This window comes from Ovis canadensis, chromosome X, assembly GCF_042477335.2.
Source record: "Ovis canadensis isolate MfBH-ARS-UI-01 breed Bighorn chromosome X, ARS-UI_OviCan_v2, whole genome shotgun sequence".
NCBI lineage: Eukaryota > Metazoa > Chordata > Mammalia > Artiodactyla > Bovidae > Ovis > Ovis canadensis.
In genome coordinates this window covers 73,670,938-73,685,360 of record NC_091727.1, presented here as the reverse complement: position 1 = coordinate 73,685,360, position 14,423 = coordinate 73,670,938, and the positions used below count along the sequence as shown (strand labels likewise).

The 14,423-nt window shown below is 35.8% G+C and overlaps 1 protein-coding gene across 1 annotated transcript in view; it reads right to left on the bottom strand.

Annotated features, from left to right (window-relative positions):
* LOC138930752 (sodium/hydrogen exchanger 2-like) overlaps nucleotides 1-14,423 on the bottom strand; it is a 72,004-nt gene that overhangs the window by 15,850 nt on the left and 41,731 nt on the right. Inside the window, exon 6 of the mRNA XM_070291194.1 lies at nucleotides 7,309-7,398. Coding sequence (XP_070147295.1) covers nucleotides 7,309-7,398 — 90 coding nt within the window. The remainder of the gene's footprint in view (nucleotides 1-7,308; nucleotides 7,399-14,423) is intronic.

The following is a 14,423-nucleotide window of genomic DNA, read 5'->3' as shown; positions in this document are numbered from 1 at the left end:
AGGGTACTTACGAATAGGTCTTAATTTAGAATAGTTTAAATATTTGGATTAAAAATCTCATATTAGATTTAATATCAGCATTAAAAGCATCCCTTTTATAATTCACTCATTCACTTCTTTATTTTAAAATATTTATCTGGTGCCTATTATGTAGGGTTTCCCAGGTGGCACTAGAAGTAAAGAATCTGCCTGCCAGTGTAGGAGACCTAAGAGACATGGGTTCAACCCCGTGGGTCAGGAAGATATCCTGGAGGAGGGCACAGCAGCCCACACCAGTATTCTTTCCTGAAGAATCCCATGGATAGAGGAGCCTGGAGGGCTACAGTCCATATGCTTACAAAGAGTTGGACAGGACTGAAGCAACTTAGCATACACACATGCACACCTATTATGTAGAAGGAACTTTTCTAAGTGCTACAGTTACAGAACTTAATGCAAACAAGGTCTCTGTCCTTTTGCCACTTATATATTAGTTTGAGAGAAACTTACAAGAATGATTTATTTTATATGAATTGTATTTTTAAGATTAAAATAAAATATCATTTAATAAAGAAAAACATTAAAATATCAGATAATTCTGATATAATAAAGAATTAATATTAAGGGAATAACTCTTTGAGGAAATGAAATTTTAGCCAAGGCTTAAATGACATGAAGTTATTAGGCATGCAAAGATCAAGTAGAAGAGAATTTCAGGCAACAGGAACATTACACAAAGGCTTTAAGGTAACAATATGCTGAACTTAATGTGTTAGTAAAGACATGACTACAGTATGGTATATGGCAGAAAGAATAGAATGAGATGTGGAAGGAAGCTAACAGTAGTTAGAATTATAAACTGAGGTTAAAAAATTTGGTTAAGCTTTAAGTGACAAGATATTAGAGACTTTATTTAGGATAGTGACATGATTTGATGTAAAATCACTTTCTCTGGAACTGTGCATAATACCTCCCACCCCAGGACGGTCTAAGAATTTTATGGCACACTATTTAGTTTTAAGGTCTGGACTTAGGGTTGGTCATATCCTTCATGATAAGAAAAAGAAAGATCTTTGTTTCTTTAGCTGTCATCATTTTTTAAACATGTGAATGAGTAAATCTTAACTATTCCCAACAGAAACATACAGAAAGATATACAGGCTGATTTCCATTTTTTTTGTGCATGTACACAAGCATACTTTTGGCAAATCCTCACTTGTCTTTCCAGTAATATTGTCCCCAGTGTCCTGATATATCTTCTATGCCAGCCAGCAAATGATCAAAGAACTGAAATAAAACAAAATATATGTCTAAATATATAGTATACATGAGGAACTTTGTTAGTTAATACTAAATAAAAGGATCTCTTAAAATCATCTTCAAAATTGTTGATTTCATCTGAGCTGCTTGTTTTTTTTAATCCTAAACTCTTTTCAGGGTAAGCATAAAAAAGAGAATCTGTATTTATAAATAAGAATGTTTGTAATAATTCTAGCATAAGCATTAGAGACACTCCATTTAAAATTGAAAATATACATATTAATCAGTATCAAATGATAAATTCATTCAACTACCAAAGTCTAGGTCTGGTAAAGTGAAAGAAATAAAAGATGTAAAAGGCAAAATTCTTGTTTCTGAAGGATACAGAACCAAACTGGAGAGGCAAGTTAAAAGCACATACATGATAATTCAGTTTAAACTTGGCATGTGTATATGTATAAATGCAGCAAAAAAAAGGAATATTTAGGAAATAAATAGAAAAATATGAATTTAGAGAAGGATTATATGAAAATGTGCAGTGTGAGCTTGCCCTAGAAGAAATGAGGTTATGTATGGAAAAAATAAATCATTCTTTGTAATGGGAACATCATGAGTAACATGTATAGGAGAAAATAAAGAACTTTATAAGAGATTTACAAAAAAAGAAGGTTGGCTAGATGTAGATCAAGAGTGGGGAAAGAAAGCAGTTAAAAAAGGAATTTAAGTGCTAAGATTAAAAGTTTAATTTGACATAACATCACAATAAATAAACTGAATATATTGATGAAGAAATAATAAACCCAACTTGAGTGATATTCTATTAATACAAAATATCTTCATGAACTTTCCAAAAATGCCAGTGTCACAAAAAGTAACAAAAAGTTGAAAAACAGTATTAGATTAAAGGTAACTGAAAGGATATGACAAATAAATCCAATGCATGATCCTAGATGAGGAGAAAAATACTATAAAGTATTGGAAAATTTGGAAAAATTGTGAATATGGAATTAAATTAGATAACACTACTGTTAAACTTTCTGAATTTGATAAACAATTGTGGTATGTACTAGAATGTCCTTTTACTTAAAAATATTAATACATGCTAAAACATTTAGAAGTGAATAATCAGGACGTCTGCAATCTAATTTCAAATCATTCAGCCAATGACAGTAATAATGCGTACCAACGTAGATAGAGAGTGGTAAAACAAATGTGGCAAATGCAACAGAGAGTCGAGGTAAATGGTATATACATATTCATTGAACTGGGTTTGAAATCTGTACACTTGACATCTTTAAAATTAAAAGTTGAATAAGAAAATAAAATTTGACTTGGTCCTATAAATTGGCTATATTATGTTTTATCAATATAACATATATTTCACAGTCATTAAAACTCATCCATATGTTAGGAATAACACAGGAAAAATATGATTTTCCCTAAAAATAACCTAAAACATCTTTCAATTGTAATAAAATTATCAATAAATGCTTATTTTACAACTTGGGCAATTAGCTATTAAAATTTGAAAGAAGAATGTAATCAGTTGAGCTAATCATGCTTATCTGTATATGTTCTTAGGCACATGCATGTGTGCTAAGTGGCTTCAGTCGTGTCCAACTCTTTGCAGCTCTATGGACCATAGTCCATCAGGCTCCTCTGTCCATTGGATTCTCCAGGCAAGAATACTGCAGTGGTTTGTCACTCCCTTCTCTAGGGGATCTTTGCACCCCGGGGATTGAACCCATGTCTCTTATGTCTCCTGCATTGGCAGGTGTGTTCTTTACCACTAGGGCCACTGGGAAGCCCTCTTAGGCAGATAATTATTAATAAAACAACTATTTTACATATAAAAAGCCATCATATGTGCCGAAAATGTATCCCAGAAAATTACAGTCTGTGCCATATTGAAGTTAAAGGTAAGGTAGACAAACTAGCCTTTCCCTTTGACAAAAATTCCCCCAATTTTTCCATATTAATAAAAATAAGAATATCTTGATAGGATTCTTAACGTTCTCTATATTTCAATATTCCTATTGCTACATTATATAAAAGCCCATCCAAGATAAGCAAAAAAAAAAAATCTATTTCTATAATAAGACAAAAGCAAGTGATAGAGTTCACATCTTTACATTTCTCTGATATTCTCCTTACTTCTAATGAAGAAATTAGGCATTTATGTCTAAACTCTAGGTAATTTTGAAACTCTATGTCAAAGAGTATATTTTGCAATTTGAATATAGAAAATTTTAACTTTCTCAATCTTTGGTGGTATATTAAAAACTCCACCAAAGGCTAAAATATCCCAAGAAAAATTTTCCAACTACATAAGGATTAACAAACAGAAAATCAACTCAGCTCCTGGATAATTTAGTCTAGAATTAGAATTAATATGTTAAACCCAAAACACATAATTTACAGTTAAAAACATTCATAAATCATAGGTTATTCAACCTGGATAGGCCTTCAGAGATAATGTAAATAGCCATTCAAATTTACTGATTAGGAAACCAAGTGCACAAAAAAGTTAAAAACTTTCCTAAGAGAATGTGGGAAGCTGCACAGTAACAGAGTGAAAGGTTGCTGCTGCAAGCTTTGTGTTACATCAGGAATTGTGACCTCCAGAGGAGAGGATTTCTATTGGGGGTCAAAGATGAGGCTTGACTACTTGGAGCTATTTTTTTTATTAAAGCATAACAGAGATAGGGAAAGCTTCTGACATAGAGATCAGAAAGGAGCAGAAAGAATGCCCCATTGCTAGTTTTTAGCAAGGTGTTTTATGGCTGCTCAGTTCAGTTCAGTCACTCAGTTGTGTCTGACTCTTTGCGACCCCACTAACTGCAGCACTCCAGGCCTCCCTCTCCATCACCAGCTCCCGGAGTTCACTCAGACTCACGTCCATCGAGTCAGTGGTGCCATCCAGCCATCTCATCCTCTGCCGTCCCCTTCTCCTCCTGCTCTCAATCCCTCCCAGCATTAGAGTCTTTTCCAATGAATCAACTCTTCACATAAGGTGGCCAAAGTATTGGAGTTTCAGCTTTAGCATCATTCCTTGCAAAGAAATCCCAGGGTTGATCTCCTTCAGAATGGACTGGTTGGATCTCCTCGCAGTCCAAGGGACTCTCAAGACTCTTCTCCAAAACCACAGCTCAGAAGCATCAATTCTGCGGCGCTCAGCCTTTGTCACAGTCCAACTCTCACATCCATATATGACTACTGAAAAAAAACTACAGCCTTGACTAGATGGACCTTTGTTATCAAGTAATGTCTCTGCTTTTCAATATGCTATCTAGGTTGGTCATAACTTTCCTTCCAAGGAGTAAGCGTCTTTTAGTTTCATGGCTGCAGTCACCATCTGCAGTGATTTTGGAGCCCCCAAAAATAAAGTCTGACACTGTTTCCACTGTTTCCCCTTCTATTTCCCATGAAGTGATGGGACCAGATGCCATGATCTTCATTTTCTGAGTGTTGAGCTTTAAGCCAACTTTTTCATTCTCCTCTTTCACTTTCATCAAGAGGTTCTTCAGTTCCACTTCACTTTCTGTCGTAAGGGTGGTGTTATCTGCATATCTGAGTTTATTGATATTTCTCCAGGCAATCTTGATTCCAGCTTGTGCTTCTTCCAGCCCAGCGTCTCTTATGATGTACCAGTTCCACTTCACTTTCTGTCGTAAGGGTGGTGTTATCTGCATATCTGAGGTTATTGATATTTCTCCAGGCAATCTTGATTCCAGCTTGTGCTTCTTCCAGCCCAGCGTTTCTTATGATGTACTCTGCATAACAGTTAAATAAGCAGGGTGACAATATACAGCCTTGACGTACTTCTTTTCCTATTTGGAACCAGTCTGTTGTTCCATGTCCAGTTCTAACTCTTGCTTCCTGACCTGCATACAGATTTCTCAAGAGGCAGGTCAGGTGGTCTGGTAGTCCCATCTCTTTCAGAATTTTCCACAGTATATTGTGATCCACACAGTCAAAGGCTTTGGCATAGTCAATAAAGCAGAAATAGATGTTTTTCTGTAACTCTCTTGCTTTTTCCATGATCCAGCAGATGTTGGCAATTTGATCTCTGGTTCCTCTGCCTTTTCTAAAACCAGCTTGAACATTTGAAAGTTCATGATTCACACACTGCTGAAGCCTGGCTTGTAGAATTGTGAGCATTACTTTACTAGCATGTGAAATAAATGCAATTGTGCGGTAGTTTGAGCATTCTTTGGCATTGTCTTTCTTTGGGATTGGAATGAAAACTGATCTTTTCCAGTCCTGTGACCACTGCTGAGTTTTCCAAATTTGCTGGCATATTTCACAGCATCTTCTTTCAAGATTTCAAATAGCTCAACTGGATTTCCATCACCTCCACTAGTTTTTTTTCATAATGATGATTTCTAAGGCTCACTTGACTTCACATTCCAGGATGTCTGGCTCTAGGTGAATGTGAGTGATTACACCATCATGGTTATCTGGATCATGAAGATCTTTTGTGTACAGTTCTGTGTATTCCTGCCACCTCTTCTTAATATCTTCTGCTTCTGTTAGGTTCATACCATTTCTGTCCTTTATCAAGTCCATCTTTGCATGAAATGTTCCCTTGGTATCTCTAATTTTCTTGAAGAGATCTCTAGTCTGTCTTATTCTGTTGTTTTCCTCTATTTCTTTGCATTGACCACTGAGGAAGGCTTTCTTATCTCTCCTTGCTATTCTTTGGAACTCTGCATTCATATGCTTGTATCTTTCCTTTTCTCCTTTGCTTTTCACTTCTCTTCTTTCACAGCTATTTGCAAGGCCTCCCCAGACAGCCATTTTGCTTTTTTGCATTTATTTTCCATGAGGATGGTCTTGATCCTTGTCTCCTATACAATGTCATGAACCTCTGCCCATAGTTCATCAGGCACTCTATCTATCAGATCTAGTCCCTTAAATCTATTTCTCACTTCCATTGTATAATCATAAGGGATTTGATTTAGGTCATAGAAAGCTATTAACCAGATAAGAGAGACGCTTCAAGGCTGAGGGATTTTCACCAGGCCCCCCTCCCACAATATGCATTTTTGAGAGAGGAGGTACCATGTCATCCCTTGACCATAAAACAATTGCCATGAATACTGGTTTGTTGAGCCATTCTCATCCCAAAGTTTGAGAAAAGGAAAGGTCTTAGGCGGAACCATTTTGAAGAAAGGCAGATTCCAAAGCGAATGCATAGTTTCATTAACATAGTTTAAGAAAAACATTTCCATAAGAAAAATACATTGGTTAGCTCAAGGCAGAACCAGGTGTCTTCAACACAGAATTAAAAGAAGCCTCTTTTAATTTTGTATAGAGAAGGAAGAAATGTCTGCCACTGGGCTTCCCTGGTGGCACAGCTGGCAAAGAATCCCCCTGCAATGTGGGAGACCTTGGTTCAATCTCTGGGTTGGGAAGATCTCCTGGAGGAGGGAATAGGCTACCCACTCCAGTATTCAGGCCTGGAGAATCCATGAACTCTATACTCTATGGGATCGCAAAGAGTTGGACATGACTGAGTGACTTTCACTTGCACTTGCAGTTTATTTCCTCCTGCCACTTGGGAGTCTACAGCTATCTTTTCTGTTACTCTCTCACGAGCAAATGCTAACATTCAGACTTTCATTGTTCTTATCACTTATCAAAAGAACTGATTGACTGATTTTCAAATTACAGATCATTACAATATAACAAATGTGTGCATGCATGTGTGCTCAGTTGCCTCAGTCATGTCCGACTCCTTGAAACCCTATGAACTTCAGCCCACCAAGTTTCTCAGTCCATGGAATTCTCCAGGCAAGAATACTGGAGTGGGTTGTCATGCCCTCCTCCAGGGGAATTTCCCAACCCAGGAATTGAATACACATTTTCTGCATCTCCTGCATTGCAGGCAGATTCTTTACCCACTGATCCACCTAGGAAGCCCAATATAATAAATACCTATTCAGAAAATCACATCTCCTTTTATTAGAGAAATTCAAGTATAAAAAGACCTAACATGTAAAGACCTAATATACAAGGGTTAGTTCCAGTCAACAGGATGACATACATGATATATAGATATCTTACCCGAATGAGAATTTGTTCACTCACAGTTGGAGAGGTCTCTCCTCTTTTTGTCACATCTAATAAGTCAACAAGAGGACGAATAGTCATTCCCTACAAAATGAAAAACAAAAAGCTGAATTTCTTTTGTATGAAATTAGTGCTTGAAGCTAGAAAGAAAAACACCAATACAGTAGACTAATGCATATATATGGAATTTAGAAAGATGGTAATGATAACCCTGTATGTGAGACAGCAAAAGAGACACAGATGTATGGAACAGTCTTTTGGACTCTGTGGGAGAGGGTGAGGGTGGGATGCTTTGGGAATGACATGGAAACATGTATAATATCATATAAGAAACGAATCGCCAGTCCAGGTTCAATATAGGATCCTTGGGGCTGGTGCACTGGGATGACCCGGAGGGATGATACGGGGAAGGAGGTGGGAGGGGGGTTCAGGATGGGGAACACGTGTACGCCAGTGGTGGATTCATGTTTATGTCACTATTTTACAATAGTGTAAAGTAATTAGACTCCAATTAAAATAAATAAATTTAAATTTAAAAATAAGAAATTAGTGCTTGAATATTTCCCTGGTGTGTCTCTGTGTGTGTCTATGTGTGGTTTAAGACACATATTCACAGGTGTCTTAAACTGGCCATGACAAAAATTTAAAACATTTTCTTAAAATTCAGAAGGATCATTGGTCTAACACTAGAGGGATGTGCTGTGATTTTCCCTTATAAGGATCAATCAGGAGTATATATTGTTGACAAAAATGTGGGCCATTTTTTAAAAACCTGAAAAAAATCTACCACTATATTTCAAAATCAGAAAGTGCTTAAATCACAGAGCCAAAATGCTGCAAGAGATTTTCATTTCAATTATTGCCAAATACCTCTGGTATATAACTTTGTCTTTATTATTCGTGATCCCTGGATAAGAGAATGGCAACCCACTCCAGAATTGTTGCCTGGAGAATCCCCATGGACAAAGGAGCCCGGTGGGAGTCCATGGAGTCACAAAGAGTCAGACATAACTGAATGAATAAACACACAATGAGAATAAGCTTGTAAAAGAAACAGAGAAAGAGAAACCAGAGAAGTAAGAGGAGAATCAGGAAGTCAGTTGTCACAAAACACAAAAAGAATATTTCAAGAATGTGGGAGTTTGACTTGTGTAATCCCTGGGAAAGCTCAAGTGAAATGAGAATGGCAAATAACCATTAGTAACCTTACTAAAAGAGATGGGAGCAACAAAGTTTTATGTGGTCAAGAGAGAACATTATTTTAGTGTAGTTGTAGTGTGTTTTAAGTAGGAGTTGCTTGAGCCTATTTAAAGTTGATGGGAAGAATCTAGCTGAGAAGAGTGTAAATATACATGAGAGAAAATAAATGATTGAAAACACAAGACAAAAAAGGAATAGATTACAGAGGATAACTTGAGATAGAAACCCCCAGCTCTATTATAAGAAACAGAAAGAAGAGGTTAGGAACAGATACAGTTATGTTGGGAAGTTAAAGGCTCTTCTGTGGATGACTACTGTAAGCCAAGTTGCTCTTTGCAGAGTTCTCTTTCTTTAGCTTTGTTTTGTCTTTTTAAACCAAAGTATGGTTGAATGCAAAGTAAGAGAAGATGAGATTTGCCCTGGGATCTACATTTGGAAACAAGGACTTTAATAAAGTGTTATGAACTGAAGTAAGAAATATAAAGTGGAATATAGAAAAACCTGGCTGCAAATAAACAAAATCTACTGTTTTCAAATGAACTTCCACACTACTTAGTCAATTTAAAAATATTTTGTAAAAGCATTCCCATGAGGGTTCTATTTTTACCTTATTTCAAAAATATGGAAAGAAGCAGGTAATAATTTTCATTAATGTTAAGGTTGCAACTTAAAAGAATCTCAGGGGTGTCCTAGTTCTTCATCAACTCTTCAGCACTTCTGAATGACAAAAATGCCTTACCGTGGGCCTGATTGCTTTAACACACCAAATAAGCATGCCACCCCAAAAGCTTCTTCTCCAATTTGGAGCTATGCAATATTTTGTAAATGCATATGAATTGCTCAAAGTCAGGTGATCATCTTATTCACACGGTTTTCATAAATAATTTCACGTAATTCCTGCTTTTTAGATGATATTTCAGTTATGCAATTCCACTAAATTCATTCTGGCATTTAAAAAAATCACCATACAATGCTTTCATGGGATATAACTGTATCCTTTAACAGTGTTTATCACAGATAAAAAGCTTCCCACCATGAGCAGATCTGTCCAATGACCTGTCTTTGAAAGGCTGACTCCACGTTTGCATTTTTAAACACTTTTACATGACTCTCCATCTTCATTTAACTTAATTCATTCTATTCAGTCTACCATGGATAGATCAAAATTAATGCTTTTTTTTGCATTTTTTCTTTGTTCTTTATTTAAATTTATTAACATGTTCATAGTGTCCAAAATCATTATAGTACTTGATTACAACTTTATCTTTGTTTTTTTTTTATTTTTATTTTTACTTTATTTTATTTTACAATACTGTATTGGTTTTGCCATACATTGACATGAATCCGCCATGGGTGTACATGAGTTCCCAATCCTGAACCCCCCTCCCACCTCCTTCCCCATATCATCTCTCTGGGTCATCCCAGTGCACCAGCCCCAAGCATCCTGTATCCTGTATCGAACATAGACTGGCGATTCATTCCTTACATGATAGTATACATGTTTCAGTGCCATTCTCCCAAATCATCCCACCCTCTCCCTCTCCCACAGAGTCAATGAGGTGTATGAAACTGGAGCTGATTATACAGAGTGACGTAAGCCAGAAAGAGAAAACACCAACACAGTATGCTAACACATATATATGGAATTTAGAAAGATGGTAATGATAACCCTGTATGCAAGACAGCAAAAGAGACACAGATGTATAGAAAATGCTGGTGCATGGGGATGACCCAGAGAGATGTTATGGGGAGGGAGGTGGGAGGGGGGTTCATGTTTCAGAATGCATGTAAGAATTAAAGATTTTAAAATTTAAAAAATAAAAATAAATAAATAAATAAATAAATAAATAAATAAAAATAAAAAAAAATAAAATAAAGGTGTCAAACCAACCTGACTCAGTGACATCTCCTCTTATAACTCATTTTACATATTTTGTACTATTATACTCTGGTCTTTTAAAGATGTAGAATAGTTGAGAGACAAAATTTTATTCTTTATGTTTGAATCTCTGTAGTAAATCATATATATGGTTAAGTGAAGCTTGAGTAAATCAATAAAAATCATGGTTTAAAAAAATAGTCTTGATTTCAAACCTCTACTACAAATGTTCATAATTTATATTCATACTCCATATTAACTTTTATTTATTATTTATTCATTTATTTCCTTGCTTCAGAAATTTATTGCACATTTCATTGGAGCCACACTAGTAGACTGAGTATATAGTGGTGAATAATTTATATTTATTTCCTGCATTCATGGAATTCAGTTTAGCAAGGAGACAGACATCACCCAAGTGGAGAAGAGAATGGTTAAAAGATAGATTATTGTTGCTATGCTTTAGTTGCTAAGTTGTATCCAACTCTTTCATGACCCCATAGTCGGTAGCAAACCAAGTTCCTCTGCCCATTGGATTTCCCAGGCAAGAATGCTGAATGGGTTGCCATTCCCTTCCCCAGAGGATCTTCCCAACCCAGAAATCAAACTCACATCTCCTTCAATGGCAGATGGATTCTTTACCACTGAGCCCCTTGGAGAAGGAAATGGCAACCCACTCCAGTATTCTTGCCTGGGAAATCCCATGGACAGAGGAGCCTGACAAGCTACAGTCCATGGAGTGGCAAAAGAGTTGGACACAAATTAGCAACCCCACCCCAAAAAAGAAAAAAGAAAAACAGACAGATGATAGATATAGTGATACATTCTATGAAAATGTTCAAAACAGTAAGCCCAAAACGGAGATGTTTATACTAAGCCCCACACCATCAAACCAAGGCTTAATTTAATTACAGTTTCTGCTCTCCCAGAAATGGAATCAAACATACTTACATAGAGTGGTCTGGGAATTCTTCTCTGAGGAGGCTGTACATAGCTGAGGATTGAAGCATGAAAAGAAGATGGACACGCAAGGAACTTAGGAGATAGTGTTTGGGGGAAAGAGAATGACATGTTGGAAGAAGAAAAAGTTTGTCAAGGTTGATGCAGTTCAAGAGGCTTAAAACACAGTGAACAAGGTGGAGAATGGCCACAAAACATGGCGTTTCAAAGGTAGACATGAGCCATACTTGTTAGAGATAGCTTATAGTCATGCTAAGTGTTTTGGAATTTATTAAAAGTCAAAAAAGAGCCAATAAAGGAATTTTGGAAGGTATGTAATACAATTTGTGTTTTAAAAATATTGCTTTTGATTTTGTGGGAATAATAGATTAAAAGAGGAAAGGAAAATGGAAAATTTTAAGGCAGTTTAGGAAACGTGATGGCAACTTGGACTAAGATGATGGCAATGGTAATAGAGAATAGCACAAAGATTCCACAAGAAGATAGATATGAGAATACTCATGAAAATACCATTTTAAAAATTAAAAAGAAAAGCTTTATCAACTGAAAGGACAATTAATAAATAAATTGGTATATAATCATAAAATGTAGTATGGTAGAGCACTGACAATTAATAAGCTACAGCTACTCACAACTATATAAATAAATATTATTAACAAAATGTTAATGTTAATAGACCAAAAAATTCCCGAAGGCTATATGCAAAACATGGTTGGATGAGATGGAGAGAGGATGAGATGGTTGGATGGCATCACCAACATGATGGACATGAGTTTGAGTAGGCTCCACGAGCTGGTGATGGACAGGGAAGCCTGGCATGCCACAGTCCGTGGGGTTACAAAGAGGTGGACATGACTGAGCTGAACTGAACTGAACATGTAAAACATACATATACACACCCCCAATAGACACTTTTTATATAGTTAAAAAATAATTTAAACTGATCAATATATTATTTATGTGTGTGTCTATGTGTATAATATGTGATTTCAAAAAGCATTTTTTAATAGACAAGAGAATAATAAATTATTTACTCAGGATATCAGTCACCTGTATATATAGAGAGAGAGATAAAAGAAAATAGGATAGTGCATGGCATAGATTATTATTAACTTTCTTGGGTTTAGTGCTGGGCTCACAGCTGTTAGAAGTATTGAGTGAATGAATGAATGAATAAATGAATGTCAAGAGTTGGACACAATTGAGTGACTAACACTTTCACTTTCTTTCAGCACGCTCTCCAGGTGGCTCAGACTATAAAGAATCTGCTTGTAATGCAGGAGACCAGAGAAGGAAATGGCAACCCACTCAAGTATTCTTGCCTGAATAATTCCATGAACATAGGAGTCTGGCAGGCTACAGTCCATGGGGTCACAAAGAGTTGGATATGACTGAGTAACTAACACTTTCTCTTTCTTTCACTGGGTCAATGATTCAAATTGGTGTTGGTGTTGTGAATCAAAATATATCATTAATACAATTTCATATATCTAAATTTTTTAATCAAGTACATATATTGAAGATATAAAAGAAAAATCCCCCAAAAAATAAAAAAATAGATATCTAAAAAAATAAAAATAAAAAATAAAAACCACAGGGCTTGATGTGAGGGATAAGTAAAAAGAAATGATCAAATATGTAGTCTACATTTTTGTAGAATGTCTTTGTAAATGGATAGATGACAGTGTCATTTACTAAGATAGAAGAAAAACAGATTAGGATCAGATTTATCTTTTGTAGACATATTGGCTATGTGGACAAAAAAGTAAATACTACCTGCCCTTCCAATAAACAATGATTGTTTCCTGCCACCAGCCTTTGCAGTCATCCTCAAAGTTACGCCCTTAGGGGAATTCAGAATGGGAAATAACAACAACAACGACAACAAACAAACAAAAACAAAACAAAACAGGACACTGCCCCTGGAAAGTTAAGATTCATATCTAAGGAATAATTTCAATGCACTCAGTCTCTTACATCTTCCCATATATAGAAAAGCACTGAAATTATTAACTTGAGATGTTTGGTTTTTGTAATTAGCAATGTTTTTATGTTGGACAACATGTTTCCCCCGCCCCCCCCCCCCCCCCGCCCCAGCAAAAGCTCCTATATATCCTGGCTCCTTTCTTACCACTTTTTAACACTTTCTCAGAGGTATCTGAGAGGCTTTTTCCCAGGCTATAGTCCTCAGTAAGCTCACTAAATAAAACAAAACTCACAATTTTTAGTTGTTTTTTTTTTTTTTTTCCCCCAGTTCACAGCTGTGATGTTCTTATGAGACATCCAAGTGTAAGTATCACATAATAGTTGAATGCAAATATCTAGACCTCAGAGTAGATAGCTGAGCTGGAGACAAACATTTAGAAGTCATCAGAATTTATATTGTGCTTGAAGCCATGAAAATGAATATAAACATCTAATGAAAAAGTATAGTGAGAATTGAATGTCCAGGACCTAATACTGAAGAACTCTCATATTTAGAGACCCAACAGAAAAGGATCATCCAGCAAATTCCCAGAAAGACAGAAACACTAGGAGGGTATGATGTTAAGAAAAGTAAAAAAAAAAAGAAAGCATTTCAAGAAAGAAGTTTTAAACTGTATAAAACTTTGCTGACAAGTTTTATAATGTTAGGAAAAAGAATTATCATAACTTGGGATTTTGATGGTCTCCTGCATTGCAGGAAGATTCTTTACTATATGAACTACCAGGGAAGCCCTTCTGGAAGCCAGAAGAGACATTTTGCCAAGAATAATTTTTGGTGGAACAGTGAGGGCTGAATCCAAAATGTAGGTAAGCAGAACTGATAAACTGACACAACGTGTGAAGATAACTTAAGTGTGCTCAGTCATAGTGATAATAACAATATCATCTTATAAATACAATGTCTTTTAAATTTATATTATTATTTAATCGTTACAACAAAACAGCCCTGAAAGATAAGTCCTGTATCCTTTTTCTAAGAAAAAAAAAAAAAGAATACTGAGTAATCATTTAAATGTCTGAGATTAGAAAGCTCATCTGGATTGAAGTTGTGATTAGCAACTAAGTCTTCTGATTTCAACTTTAG